This window comes from Diplotaxodon limnothrissa, linkage group LG16 (genome assembly GCF_057381915.1).
Source record: "Diplotaxodon limnothrissa isolate DT_005_m linkage group LG16, D_limnothrissa_male_GT1.1, whole genome shotgun sequence".
Lineage (NCBI taxonomy): Eukaryota > Metazoa > Chordata > Actinopteri > Cichliformes > Cichlidae > Diplotaxodon > Diplotaxodon limnothrissa.
This window is the reverse complement of record NC_140611.1, coordinates 7,275,114-7,289,127: the sequence shown is the minus strand read 5'-3', so window position 1 is coordinate 7,289,127 and position 14,014 is coordinate 7,275,114. Positions and strand designations below refer to the sequence as shown.

Genomic DNA, 14,014 nt, shown 5'->3' with positions numbered 1-14,014 from the left:
AAGAAACTATTGTCAGACCAAATACCATTTTTAGAGAGTCCATACGGTTTATATTGCTATTAAGTCACAAGCATTGTTAATAACATACATCGCTGGAATTGTAGTTCATGGTGCGAGCAAGTTGCAGACCCATAGCATCAGGGAGAAGAAAGTATTTATGGTGGTGCTGCTTGTAGCCAATGTAGGTCTGCACTGCTGAAGCATGTTTAGCCTGAACCACACTGAGCATGTCCACTGGGGTGTGATACTTCAGCTTGGCCTTGTGGTAGTCCTTCTTGTAGTTCTTGTCACTCTGCATTCTGGCCACCTCCATGTAGTGAACCAGCAGAGGATCGTCCTGGAGGCTGCGGAAGCCAACATGGTGGCCTCTCGCCTTCTCATAAGCCTTTTTGTACTGGACCTAGGAGTTAAAGCACATGGAGCTTCTCTAGTTTTTTATATGTAACAATTATTTAAAAAGTGCAGCAAATTTGGTCTTTCAGAAAACTTACATCACTGGCAGCATGTCTGGCAGCTTTGGCAGCAACAATAGGGATGGCATCAGGCTTCAGGTCATAACCCTTAGCAATCAGCTCCTGCCAAGCAAACTTGTAGTAATTCTGAAATCACATAAAACATATAAGCAATGTTTAAGGCATGTATCCATTATAGCTTTACGCAAACATGAACAGATGCACACACATACTGTGGCGATATACAGTTATATAAGTTTTAAAAGTGAGTTGAAAAAATATTTTATTTATTTTGCTTTTTTTATGTGCATTCGTCACCTTGCTGATGTTGTAGGCATTGCACTTGGCCTGAAGGAACTCTGGGACATCCGGGGGCAGAGAGTACTTCTGATGGATCTCCTCTAGACCTCGCTTGTAGAACAGCTATAAAAGAATAAATGTAACAGAGCAGAAATTAAAAGAAAGTAAGAGCAAACAAGAATCTTCCTAAAAGGGATCTTGGAAAAATGCAGAAGGAATTCGTTCTCCAGTATGAACAGTGACACTTGACTCACATCGCTCCTCTGAAGCTGGTTGACTTTGGCCTGCATCATGATGGGGTGGTCGTCGATAGATGTGAATGGGATCTTGTCTGGGTGTGTTCTGTATTTTTTCTGAAGGAAAAGAGTAAATAAATATTATTATTTTAATGACCTATCAGCTCTGAAATATGCATTTTGTTATTACCATGAGAGCAGATGTAAAGAAGCCATGTTGCACACATACCTCATTGAGGATCTCTGCAGCTTTCTTAGCCTTTTCCACTTCCAATGAGCCATATGGGACCCATGGAGTACCTTTGGTGTAGCTGTTGTAGTCAGCCTTATACTCATTCTTTGGTGCAGAGAAACACACAAAACCAAAACAAATGTTGATGAATATTTAAGCCCACAATAGCACATCAGGACATGTTTTCATATTATGATGAAAAAAGCAGAACTTTAGCAAAACTGAGCAGTTGGAGTCTCTAAAGTCTGTTTGGACTTACATCACTCTGGATAACGTTGGCTTTCTTGGCCAGATCCAGCAGGATGCTGTCAGGTGGAAGGAAATAGTTGGTGCTGATGCTCCTGTAACCAGCCATGCTGGAAATTGCCTGGGATTTCTTAGCCAAGGTGACTGACAACATATCCAGTGGTGTATGATACTTGGTCTTTACTTTTTCATAGTCTTTTTTGTATTCACGCTGTGAAGATATAAACAAGAGATTACTCAGTTGCCCTTCTTTTTAACCCCCATAAATTAATATTTATTAAAAATATGACATCAACTAATAACTTACATCACTCTGGATTTTGGCCAGATGGACAGAGTGCAGCATCTTCGGATCGTCGTTAATACTGAGGGCTCCAACCATCTTTCCCTTGTTCTTCTCATACTCCTTTTTATATTTAACCTAGTAATGAACAGAATTTATCATGGATTAGAATACATAACAGGTACTGCAGGTAATTTATCTGTTGAAGCAGTTGTTGAAGTAGGATACTTACATCACTGATGGCGTTTGTGTGAGCACGGGCAGCAAGGATTGAGATGGTATCCCCTTTGATCTCAAACTTTTTCGCTTTGGTTTTCTCCCAATCATACTTATAGCAGTTCTGCAAGAAGAAAGTGTGCCATTCAGGAAATTGAAATCGACAGTATGAGAAATCAAAGCTGATACGAGTTAAATTTTAGAGATATGCAAATATCGCAGTTACTTACATCACTGAGGTTAAAAGCGTTAACTCTGGACTGAATGAAGAAGGGGTAGTCTGGGGGTAGACTGTTCTTCATTTTTATTTCCTCGTACTTTGCCTTGTAGTTTAACTGCAGAAGAACAAAATGGTAATATTATTGTGTCAGTACTGCTCAGGGTATATTTTCTGATAAGCTGTTATTTGACTTTCTGTCACTGGAGGGCAGTAGTGTGCTATCAGGGCTCAGAGATGGTGACAGTTGCTTTCTCCACCTCCCCAACCCCTGTCTGATCACAGGGTTTATTCTGGGCCAACTGAATGCTTGTTTCTATTTATACTACAGAGAAATGGCTCTCCAGTTTCCATGGCGCCCATAGAAAGACAGCTGGGCTTCATAGATGATTGAGCAAATTTAAAGGTGATCTGCATATCTAGGAGAATTGGATTGACACAAGCTGGTGATTGCAAGAATTCCAGGCCATAAATGGACACCGAGAAAACAAAATAGTCACATTAATGTTACTATTATATGCAGGTATCACCTAAATGTTCAGTGCGTGTTTGTTAGCTTTACTGTACCAGTTTAAATTCTAGACTTTCCTACATTAGCACCAAGAGGAAGTGGTCCAAAAAAGGTACATACGTCACTTAGCTGTTTGGCGTTGATGGCGGCTTGAACTTGAACTGGTGAATCCACCACTTGTGTAAATTTCACTGTGTCTGGATGTTGCCGGTAAACTTTCTGAAAACCAAAGGATCAAAACAAAAATAATAATTGTCCATATACATATAAGAAATCCAAAAAGAACCTGGATCCATTTTATTGCAAAGAACAGTTTTATAATCAGCGACTACTCACATCGTTGCATTGATGAAGTTTCTTCCCAGCTTCGTATTCAGGCGTAAGTGTTTGAGGAAAGAAGCATCTAGTTTTAATGTCTTCATAATCAGATTTATATAGTTGCTGTGAAATACAAAAAGTAAATATTGTGTTATGAGGAAAGGCTTGATGAGGAATATATTAATACATGCTCAAATTTTTTAATGCACAAACCTCATTTTTCATTTCCTCGACTTTCTGGCAGTGAAGCATATAAAGGTCCTCATAGCTTCCAATGTAGTGGCCCTTCACCTCATTTTCATACTTATTTTTGTAATGTGCCTAAAAGAAAATCAAAACGTGTGTTAAAAGAGAAACATAAGTGGTTCATATTCAAAGAAATTTTAACTCAACGAGCTCTCTTACATCAGAGAACTGCTTAAGTACTGAGTCCATCTGAAACTTGGGCGTGTCACAGTAGTTGATGCTGAAACCCCTGGATTTCTCATAGCTAGCCTTATATACTTTCTGGAAAGGAAATGGCAAAAACAAAACAAAGTCAAACAACGATAAAAAAAATATATGAGCAGCTACATACATACTTGTGGTACAGGAAAAACTACAGGAGAGTAATTGCAAACAACAAGCAAACACTATGTATTTCACTTCCACTTATCCAATTCAGGGTCGTGGGGAGGGGCTGGACTCTATCCCAACAATAACAGGGCAATTGGCCCGGTAATTTAAGCAATAATTAAACAACCGCCTAAGATTTTATAATTTAGTTTTCCTGAAAAGGCAAAAGGTCTATCTTTTGTCACAGAAGAAAAATAAACTTTCTGCACAGGGCTTTTTAAACACCTACATCACTGAGGATAGTGCCAGCATATCTGAGCTGCCTCAATAGAGGATTCTCTGTGGCGGGGAGCGTGTTGTAGTCAGACTGTGCTTTTTTCTTCTCATACTCCTTCTTGTATTGGACCTAAAGACAGAAACAGATCACTGTGAGTAAAAAAAGAGAGGAAAGTGTGATAATGAGGTGTGTTCACATGGTTCAAAATGATGGCACAGTTGCTTGGCCAGCTAAGAAGTGTGTCTTTCGCATTTCTTGAAAACGATGCATGTTTCCCCTGTGTGTGAACGTGTGGGTGGCTATGAGGTGCAGAGCAACTGAAAAGCTTTGTCACACAGACTCGCATTTTATTCCTGCGTGCTAGTAAAGTAATGTGCATGGTGACAGTAAACCAAATGTGGATCTCTCAGTCATGCAGTGTGGGCACAATACAGTGTATCCCTGCGTCAGAGTGGACTGAGTCTCTTGACTCACACACTGCTCTGAGACATGGGTCAACTCTCTGTCGTGTCTTCCGCATGAGATCGGGCCTATAAAAATACTGTGTTACCTTTGTGTTTGTGCGTGTTTTCGCGCTTACCTCACTAGCAGCAATACGAGCCTTCTTGTTTGCATCATAAGTGGGTGTTTCTGTTTGCATGAAATAAATTTGGTCTTTTGTATTCTCATAATGTTGCGTGTATCTTCTCTGAAAGGAAAACACACAACAGTTATGTACAGAAAAAGGACAAAGAAAAGCAGAAATCTGAAATCCTTTCCTTTAAATAGTGAATTCTTACGTCGCTGAGGTTCTCCATTGCCACCCTGGCAGTCGCCACGTCGAAGTAAGGAGTCTCACACCACTGACCCTTTACATTTTTATTGTAATCTTCCTTGTACTTAAGCTGTGAGGAAAAGATGGCAATTAACATAAGAAGGTTTTTTTTTATTAAAGGACAAATGAATAAATCTCATATGTTTATATAAACACATTAGGAATGATTGGAATTCCTGTCATTGTTAGCCTCTCCCACCCAGCTTAGTGTTGCTACTAATATCAGAGAGCAGGTGGACTGATCCCTTTCTCAGGGTTGGTTGGTGTCTGGGGCTCCTGCTTCAGTGCTTACACTGTGCAAGGCCCAGTTTTCTGACTCTAAAATAAGCAAAGATATTTATTACTCCCATGTCTAGTTAGGGGATGAACACTGTTAATCCTAGAAAAGTTGATGAGTCTAGCGAAAACAGATGCACTATACAGATAGATGGATAGACTATACAATGGATTAAATAATTGTGTACTGGTCTCATATTGAATTTATGGTATTTTGGATTTTGATCTAAACTAAAACTGCACTGCCCCAATCACTGCTCACTGTCTGTAGTGCATACTCCTCTACTCTTATTAACTGAAAGCACTGAACATTGCTTTCAGTAAGAGTTTGTGGACTTAAATATCTGATCTATGTATATTTATAGCTTAATGACAAGAAAAATTCATCAGTATATCTACCTCAGTGATATTGGTTTTTGTTTGATTTAAAATTGTTACTTACATCACTGCGCTGTTGGGACACTCTCTTGGCCAGCTCCAATTCAGGAGGATCAGGCAAGGAAGTATACTTAGCCTTGCGCTCATGGTGGCCCTTCTTATAGTGAACCTGTCAATCACAACAGGAGTTAACATTTACTAAGACGCTCAGTTCGTCAACATCAATACCTGACTTTCATGCACAGTTTGCCTCTACCTAAATAGACTGGTAATTTCCATGCATCGGGAAAAAAGTTTAACAACACAGAACCCAAGAGGAAGGAGACGTACAGATAACAGCTGTAATAAGAGCTTGACCTGATATAGCACCATGCACGATATATAATTTTCAATATTAGGTATTTACCGATATAATCAAATTAAAACATTAAGAGATGGAGGAAACACCCTCCAACGATATTACGAGTTTTGAGTCTTTTCTATCTTATCACCAGAGGGCGCTCTGCAACTTCCTTGTTAGCAACGTGTTTGGAACAGCACAATCACACCAACCAGCTGATCTGAGCAGAGCGTAAGGTTTTGTTACGCGACTTGTCATGGCACTAAAATATTATTATCTTTAAACTGCAGTCACATATTATCTTAATAACAACTCATATGTAACAACACACAACGAATGTTGGAGAAAATTTTTTCCTGTGTCTGAAAGAAAAAAATACTGGCCGATTCTTAAATCTTGGTCATCACCAAGTATCATCGTCACTGATAGAGGATAAGGTCAAAAAGTATCAGATCGATACTTTGTGATCCTATCTGTACGGAAGAGGATTAGTACGGAAGAGGATTAGGGCAACCGGGGGGGGGGGAGCGGGCATGTCTTTTTTTCTTCTTTTCTAGAATTCTGAGATTAAAGTCAGAATTCTGTGAAAAAAGTCAGAATTCTAAGAAGAAAAGTGAGAATGCTGACTTTAATCTCAGAATTCTGAGAAAAAAAGTCAAAATTCTGTGAAAAAAGTCAGAATTCTAAGAAAAAAAGTCAGAATTCTGAGAAAAAAAGTCAAAATTCTGAGAAAAAAGTCAGAATTCTGAGGGGAAAAAAACAGAATTCTGACTAATCTCAGAATTCTAAGAAAAAAGTCAGAATTCTAAGAAAAAATGATTCTGTGAAAAAAGTCAGAATTCTAAGAAAAAAAGTCAGAATTCTGAGAAAAAAAGTCAAGATTCTGAGAAAAAAAGTCAGAATTCTGAGGGGGAAAAACAGAATTCTGACTAATCTCAGAATTCTAAGAAAAAAGTCAGAATTCTGAGATTAAAGTCAGAATTCTAAGAGGGGGGGGGGGGGGGGGGGGGGGAGCGGGCATGTCTTTTTTTCTTCTTTTCTAGAATTCTGAGATTAAAGTTGGAATTCTGAGAAAAAACTCAGAATTCTGAGATTAAAGTCAGAATTCTAAGAGAAAAGTCAGAATTCTGAGATTAAAGTCAGAATTCTAAGAGAGGGGGGGGGGGGGGGGGGGGGGAGCGGGCATGTCTTTTTTTCTTCTTTTCTAGAATTCTGAGATTAAAGTTGGAATTCTGAGAAAAAACTCAGAATTCTGTGAAAAAAGTCAGAATTCTAAGAAGAAAAGTGAGAATGCTGACTTTAATCTCAGAATTCTGTGAAAAAAGTCAGAATTCTAAGAAAAAAAGTCAGAATTCTGAGAAAAAAAGTCAAAATTCTGAGAAAAAAGTCAGAATTCTGAGGGGAAAAAAACAGAATTCTGACTAATCTCAGAATTCTAAGAAAAAAGTCAGAATTCTAAGAAAAAATGATTCTGTGAAAAAAGTCAGAATTCTAAGAAAAAAAGTCAGAATTCTGAGAAAAAAAGTCAAGATTCTGAGAAAAAAAGTCAGAATTCTGAGGGGGAAAAACAGAATTCTGACTAATCTCAGAATTCTAAGAAAAAAGTCAGAATTCTAAGAAAAAATAATTCTGTGAAAAAAGTCAGAATTCTGACTAATCTCAGAATTCTGACTTTAATCTCAGAATTCCAAGAAAAAAGTCAGAATTCCGAGAAAAAAGTCAGAATTCTGCGAAAAAAAATCAGAATTCTGACTAATCTCAGAATTCTAAGAGAAAAGTCAGAATTCTAAGAAAAAAGTCAGAATTCTAAGAAAAAAAAATTCTGAGAAAAAAGTTAGAATTCCAAGAAAAAAGTCAAAATTCTGAGAAAATATTCAGAATTCTGAGAAAAAAAGTCAGAATTCTGAGGTTAATCTCAGAATTCTGACATTTTCCTCAGAATTCTGGAAAAGAAAAAAAAAATGATGTGCCCACTTTTTTTCCCCAGTGACCCTAGTCCTCTTCTGTATATCTCATATCAGTTGGGCTCTAATTGTAAATTGTCCTAAATGTAAGTTAAACTGTGATGTATGACACATCCGAGTCAGCACAAACAAGTGGACACTGAGAGGAACATTTCAACATCTTTACACACACCATACGTGTTTTGTAATTAACAGTGTGGTAATTGTCAATTGTCTTGTAACACTACAAGAAATAACACTAGTAACTGTCTAAAATAGAAAGCTCTAGGTGGTGTAATTCTATGTTATAATTTGCGTAATTTTATTTGTCTGTATAAAATGTTTTTGTTCTTTCAAAAAGCAATTTAATGATGCAGAGATAGTTAAAATGTATAGATTTGAAGAATTAACAACTTATAATATAGTATATATCATATTATAAGACATATCAAAACAGACACATTAAAGCAGAGGCTGGCTCAATACAGTGTTTTTTTTGTTTTTGTTTTTTGCAGATATAATAACCACAAACACACATTGAAAGTCTGAATAACACGACAGATATAGATAATAAATTTTACTTACATCACTAAGGACCTCCTGAGCCTTGGCCACCCTACGGAGCTCAGGACTGTCACTGTAGGGGTAGTACATGGTCTTATCTTCATCCCAGGCCTCGGTATAAAGTTTCTGAACAAGGTGTAACGTTATCACTTACTACGTGAATATAAAACATTTTAACAGATATTATAGAATTGTTAAATTATGCAATTATGTAATTTGGAATTTTTTTTAAAACTTTGGACTTAAAAGTCAGCCCTTGAATGCTACACTGGACTTACTTTGCTGTAGTTAGCAGCATTCTTCACAGCCTGAACCAGCTCAGGAGCATCAGGAGGCAGCAGGTACCTGTCCTTGGTCTCATCCCACTTCTGTCTGTACAGAACCTATAAGAGATAACAACAGCATTTGTGTTATACAATCAGCATTAACGTCATATTTATTCATTCTCTTTGTATGTTGGGAGATTTGGGTAACTTACCTTGCTGATCAGCTCAGATACATGCTTGACGTGGGCAATCTCTCTTGCTTCACCGTCGTACAAGCTGGTTGTCCGAGCTTTGTTTCCCTCCATACGGTATTTAACCTGAAGATAATGCGTGTTATTTCAAATTATTCCTCAGTAAAGCAAGATCCAATCATATTTGAGACCAGAGGCATATTTTTATGTTTTATAGTGTATTCATCATATCTTAAAGAGTACCTCGCTAAGCTGCTCCTGGGCCTTCCTGATACGAATCATTTCAGGCGTATCAGTAACGATGGCAGGAGGTGTCCCTTTGGACATTTCATAAGCCTGGCGATACTTATTCTGTCAGGGACAACGGTCATAAAATTTAAGTAAGTAATTAATGTCATACAAAGCAGGAAAACAACCAACAAGTAAAAGCAAGTAAAAAGTCAAATAAATGTGTATATATACATGCAAATAAAAACTCAAACTTGTTTCTTACGTGGCTGAACTGCTCCAGCATCTTCTGGCTATGGGCCAGGTATGGAGTCATGAACTTGGAAGTATCCACCTTGACCTTCTTCCTTACTTTCCTGGTGGGCAAGCCAGACTGGGAGAGGACAGAAGAATACAATTAAAGACCAAACTAACACATGGATCTCGTTTTATTGATTACGGTAGGGGGAATTGCCAGGAAGGAAAACGACAGGGAAAGCAAAAGGACTGGTGATACTTTCAAAAAGCAAACTTCTAGATATTTAATTACACTTCAATGCAAATGTGTCGACTGGACAATGATCTGATATTTTCAATATGAAGCAGGATTCCCACTGCTCTAATTACTCACCTCGAGTTAGTGAAATTATTTAATCATCAATGATTTATTCTATTTGGACAATGGAGATTTTGTATACTAAGGTTACGCCTGCTGAAATGTAAATGAATGAAAGACAAACCCAAGGCAAGCACTTACACCTACATTTTAAATGACTTGCATGCAACACAACATTGAGCAGCACATATCCACAAAGGTTACACTACCATATTATATTTGTTGGCCAGCAAAGCTGCAGGAAACCAAATTACAAAAGCCATGTGTTGTCTTAGTAAAAATGCTGAATCTTAACATATTTAACTTATTATTTAGCTCTAAAAACCTGCCAAAGCCAAACAAGACAGCACATTATCTATACTCTATATACACATGCAGGAAAGAAGGGGGATGCACCATAAGCCATGGGAGACAAGGGTCTCCTGCCCTGCTTGAACCGTTGTGCCTGGGAGGAGGTGTTTTACCTGTAAGAACTGAGTCTTGTGCTCAGTGACAGTCGTCGTTGAAATCTGCTCAACATATTACAAATATAGGAAACACTCTGGTTTTTCAAAATTTCCAGGACAGATTATGGGAGAAACAGCAAAATATTTGTTTGGATTGAGGGTGATTTTTCCACAGCTCTGGCATTCATCAATTACTGCCACTGCCACTTTCAGCACTACGAGTAAGAAATCACTCTACACTGTATCGTGTTAGCAGCTGTTCTAGCAAATGCCCCCAGGCAGGCTAATAAGTAGAAACAGAGGTGGTTGTCATCGGGGATTTTTGGTGTAACCTACTTATCACCGGTCCACTCAAATAGAGTCACCTAAAGGAGGGGCAAAATTTCCAAAGGTGAAAATAGTATGGCTGCTGTCTAATTAAGCTTATTTTAAACAGAGGATAAAGAAGCATTAATATTCTATGTGAGCCCGAACAGCCTGAATCTTTGATCGTCTGACCAAGTCTAAAAACACTGCATACTCACATGACAACTGTTCTATTCTTATTTGTTATTTCATATACAAATGCTTTTGTTATCAGTTGCTACAGGACACAACAGTACACAAGCTGTTTGGACAGCTTTGTAATCTCCACGGCTGTTCACACATAGGTCTTATGGGTTTAAAGCACTGATTCAGCCAAACAACAAAACAAGAAAAAAACAAGAAAAAAGCCCCACAATTTAGCTCTAACAAAATCAATTTATACAGGATGTTTTTATTCTGTTAGCTCGGATTTTGAAATATCTCACCAAAGAGCGTTCTACCTTCAACTTAATATAATGCGGGGGTGCTGTATTTAGTTTCTGAGGCTTACATATAAATACACTAAATAAAAGAAAAGTCCCACTCACCTCAGTTAATTTAGAATTTAGAGGGTTTTCTTTTAACTTTTTGTAAAAATGCAAATGTGAATTTTTAAATGTAATTTCTAGTGACGACTTAGTCACTGACAGCCTCTCACATACATCCCCATCCAGGAATAGCACTTCTAATTTCTAACTTCCTTCTTCTTAGGATGAAGAGCGTTTACATAACATAAGGTTGAACATTAAGAGACAAGAGACCTTAAAATTTAGGTTAAATGAAAGAAAAGCCAGAGCTGAGAAAGAACATCTCAATCGTTTTTATCAACATTCGTAAGCGGCTTCAGTATATGAATCTCTCAGACAGGAGAGAACCATAGGTGTAGATGAACCACTGTAACTAAGCATCCCTACAGTTCAATGCAAAAACACTCCTTGTCTGCAGGCCACATTCTTCCACGCATCCACCTCCCATAAGCGAATTTCTAGCACTGTGATATTAACCTGTTCCAGCCTATCAGGGGCTGATTTACAGCACAGTGGCCCGTCTAATTTTCTCCCCTCCCTTTCCTCCTTCCTCCACTCTCTGCCAACATGCTCCAGAAGTCCATTTCTAAATTTGCCTGAATGCCAGATAGAGAACTGTACACTTTGCTCCTTAATGACCTGAGAATTGAAGTCATTTTTTTTTTCCTTTTTAGCGTTTATTATTATTATGACATAGAAACAAGTAAGAAATTTGAAAAGAAATAACTTAAATAATGAGTTTTTCAATGTTTATGTATTATGTATTAAACTAATCATATGTTTTATGTCTGACCTGGACAGCACTATGTTTCTCCCCATTCTGTAAATTAAATACGAAGCCATCTTACATTTTATTGAAAACAATGCATCTTTTCTCCGCAGTACAGATGAAAGTTCTAGTGAAATCAGAGTGTATTGATTTTGAGCGTAATTATCTTTCCTACCTCCCAAACGATTTACATCTCTTCACAAAAGGTAGTAAATCTGTTTGAAACAGTTGATATGTTATATGGGAGTTAAATGATTTTTTAAAAAATGTTTGCTTGGTTTGGATATTCTGACAACCAAGAGCAGTCATTCAGACTCCCCTATAAGATATCAGCAATATTAAGTTTGAACAAATACCAGGCTAACTTTAATCCTAGTTCACCAGGAAATATGGGATTAAATGTTAGCCTTCTGCTTTCACTCTTCCATCAGACACTGTCACAGAGAATGTAAAGGGACAAAAGGGACTCTAAAAGCAGCAAAACTGTGATGAAATCATGGGGGATGTGAGCACTCAATCTGGAGAAATATTTCACATGGGAAAATAGTAACTTCCAGAAACTGGCACACCCCCAAACTGCATGTAATCCAATCTTTGCGTGTCTATCATACACAGGAGGGACGCTATGGGGATTTAGGTGCAAATAGATCATTGCAATATATATTCCTCCTCAAGCAGTGTAGTGAAATCAAATGCTGGGATCTATGGAAAAAAGTCACTTTACATGTCAGACTTGTACGATTACATCTGCTTTACATGTGTTGCTGTCTGGCATATGTCAAAGGCTCAAGTAAAGGTATTTGCAATGCCAAAAGGACACAAATAAAATGCAACATTATATAATTAATAGAACTATTTTTCCATAATTGACTGTTAAGGGCAATCCAGGCCATCAGAAGGAGTCCATCTGAAACAGGATATACCAGCAGTCATGTATGTCTCCCTCCATGAACTGCTGACTGTAAGAGGTATCGTCACTAACCAAACTATTCATAGGGCCTTCCACTGGACTTGGAGATCCCACACTTAAATGTATTAAATGATATCACAGCTGAAGTTCTATTATCCAGATCAAAAGCCAAAATATAAAAAATGCAACAAGAGTACTTTAGGATTTAGTTACATGTGCAATTAAAAAGGGATCCACTTACCCTTTCCACAACCTCCTCCTCCTCCTCCTCCTCCTCCTCATATTCTTCATATTCCTCTACAATTTCTGTCATTTTGAGACGATTTGAGAGATTCTACACAAAACACAGATCACATTTTCAGGTATGCGTTACTCTGAGGGAGTAATATATATATATACATATATATATAAATTTAAAAAAAAAACACCACAGTGTAGTGAAACATAAATGTTCTACGTGTTCTTTCAAAATAAAATCAAAAATTTTAAATGGGATATAATGGGACTTAGAGAAGATAGGACGGCTACACCAGGGATATTTCAACCCTCCTCTTTTTGTATATGTAATATTTATGTAAACATATATATAAACTATAACAGCAGCATATTGGCGTTTAAACAATGTCCTTGCCATACCAGCAAAGGTGTCTCGCAGTAATCTCTGACAGTAAGGAAGCTTCACTTTCCATCCAACAGGGCCTCAAACTGACAGTCCAACTCTGTGATTTGCCCAATTCCTAAACAAAACAATAACACAATGTGTAAAACACTTTACAACTTATTCAATGAATAATTAAACAGGGAGATCTGCAGAGTTTACTGTAATAGGTGAGACACTGACTAATTTTAATAGGCATCTGATTTTTGAATATGTGACTGCCACCCTTCCTCCCTTATGTGCTACAACACAGTTCAAAGGACTGTGCCTCCTGGCTGAAGGTTGGCGACAGCTGTCCAACAGCGCTCCAGCTATTTGACATGTAAGCTAATGCCACAGCCTGATTGGCTGACTCTGTTTAGCAAATGGAGATGCAATACCTTCTGAGGCTGCAGGTTAAATATAGGATTGCATACTAACTACCTTTTTTAGTACATGGATGCTCTCCCTTTGTATTAATATATCTATATTTTCTCTGCAAAAGAACTAAAGAAATCGCCAGAATCATAGAGGTAGAAGGATGAAAAAGCCAGAAAGCTTCAGAGACTATGGAAAGAAAACAAAAAGATTCAGACTCCTGCTGAAATTTCAGATACATCCAAAAGATGGCCTTGTCTCAAGTGACTTGGAGAGTCTTGTAGTTCTGGATTGTTTGGTTACTCCTTCAATGTGTAAAAGATTGTTCACACTCCTTATTCCTCAGCAGGGTATTCTTGGATCCAGATGGCAGCCAAGGATGGAAAATATGGATCTCCAAGCAGATGGAAAGCCATGCAGGGTGCAGACAACATGGATATTTGTTGTTTTTTGTATCCTTTCCTTTGCTTACCGGTTATGTTAAAGTTTATTGGTCTCCCAAGCCACCAAAGCCTCCCCAGCTTCCCTCCAGAGAAACGCTGGGCGACAGCACACAGCTGCGGT

General features: G+C 37.9%; 1 protein-coding gene across 14 annotated transcripts in view; it reads right to left on the bottom strand.

Moving 5' to 3' along the window:
* neb (nebulin) overlaps nt 1-14,014 on the bottom strand; it is a 63,999-nt gene extending 49,985 nt beyond the window's left edge. For 13 of the 14 annotated variants that reach the window (XM_085375014.1, XM_085375001.1, XM_085375004.1 and 10 more), the window contains exons 1-26: nt 13,923-14,014; nt 13,072-13,172; nt 12,677-12,769; nt 9,903-9,947; nt 9,109-9,216; nt 8,859-8,966; nt 8,637-8,741; nt 8,437-8,541; nt 8,180-8,284; nt 5,376-5,480; nt 4,623-4,727; nt 4,424-4,531; nt 3,856-3,972; nt 3,417-3,518; nt 3,225-3,332; nt 3,030-3,134; nt 2,814-2,912; nt 2,196-2,300; nt 1,982-2,089; nt 1,774-1,887; nt 1,480-1,677; nt 1,218-1,325; nt 1,007-1,105; nt 771-875; nt 492-599; nt 89-400 (exon numbers count right to left, since the gene is read on the bottom strand). In XM_085375014.1, the coding sequence (XP_085231140.1) occupies nt 89-400; nt 492-599; nt 771-875; nt 1,007-1,105; nt 1,218-1,325; nt 1,480-1,677; nt 1,774-1,887; nt 1,982-2,089; nt 2,196-2,300; nt 2,814-2,912; nt 3,030-3,134; nt 3,225-3,332; nt 3,417-3,518; nt 3,856-3,972; nt 4,424-4,531; nt 4,623-4,727; nt 5,376-5,480; nt 8,180-8,284; nt 8,437-8,541; nt 8,637-8,741; nt 8,859-8,966; nt 9,109-9,216; nt 9,903-9,947; nt 12,677-12,748 (2,754 nt within the window). In that variant the 5' untranslated portion in view covers nt 12,749-12,769; nt 13,072-13,172; nt 13,923-14,014. The remainder of the gene's footprint in view (nt 1-88; nt 401-491; nt 600-770; nt 876-1,006; nt 1,106-1,217; nt 1,326-1,479; nt 1,678-1,773; nt 1,888-1,981; nt 2,090-2,195; nt 2,301-2,813; nt 2,913-3,029; nt 3,135-3,224; nt 3,333-3,416; nt 3,519-3,855; nt 3,973-4,423; nt 4,532-4,622; nt 4,728-5,375; nt 5,481-8,179; nt 8,285-8,436; nt 8,542-8,636; nt 8,742-8,858; nt 8,967-9,108; nt 9,217-9,902; nt 9,948-12,676; nt 12,770-13,071; nt 13,173-13,922) is intronic. The other variant, XM_085375002.1, reaches the window with a different exon arrangement.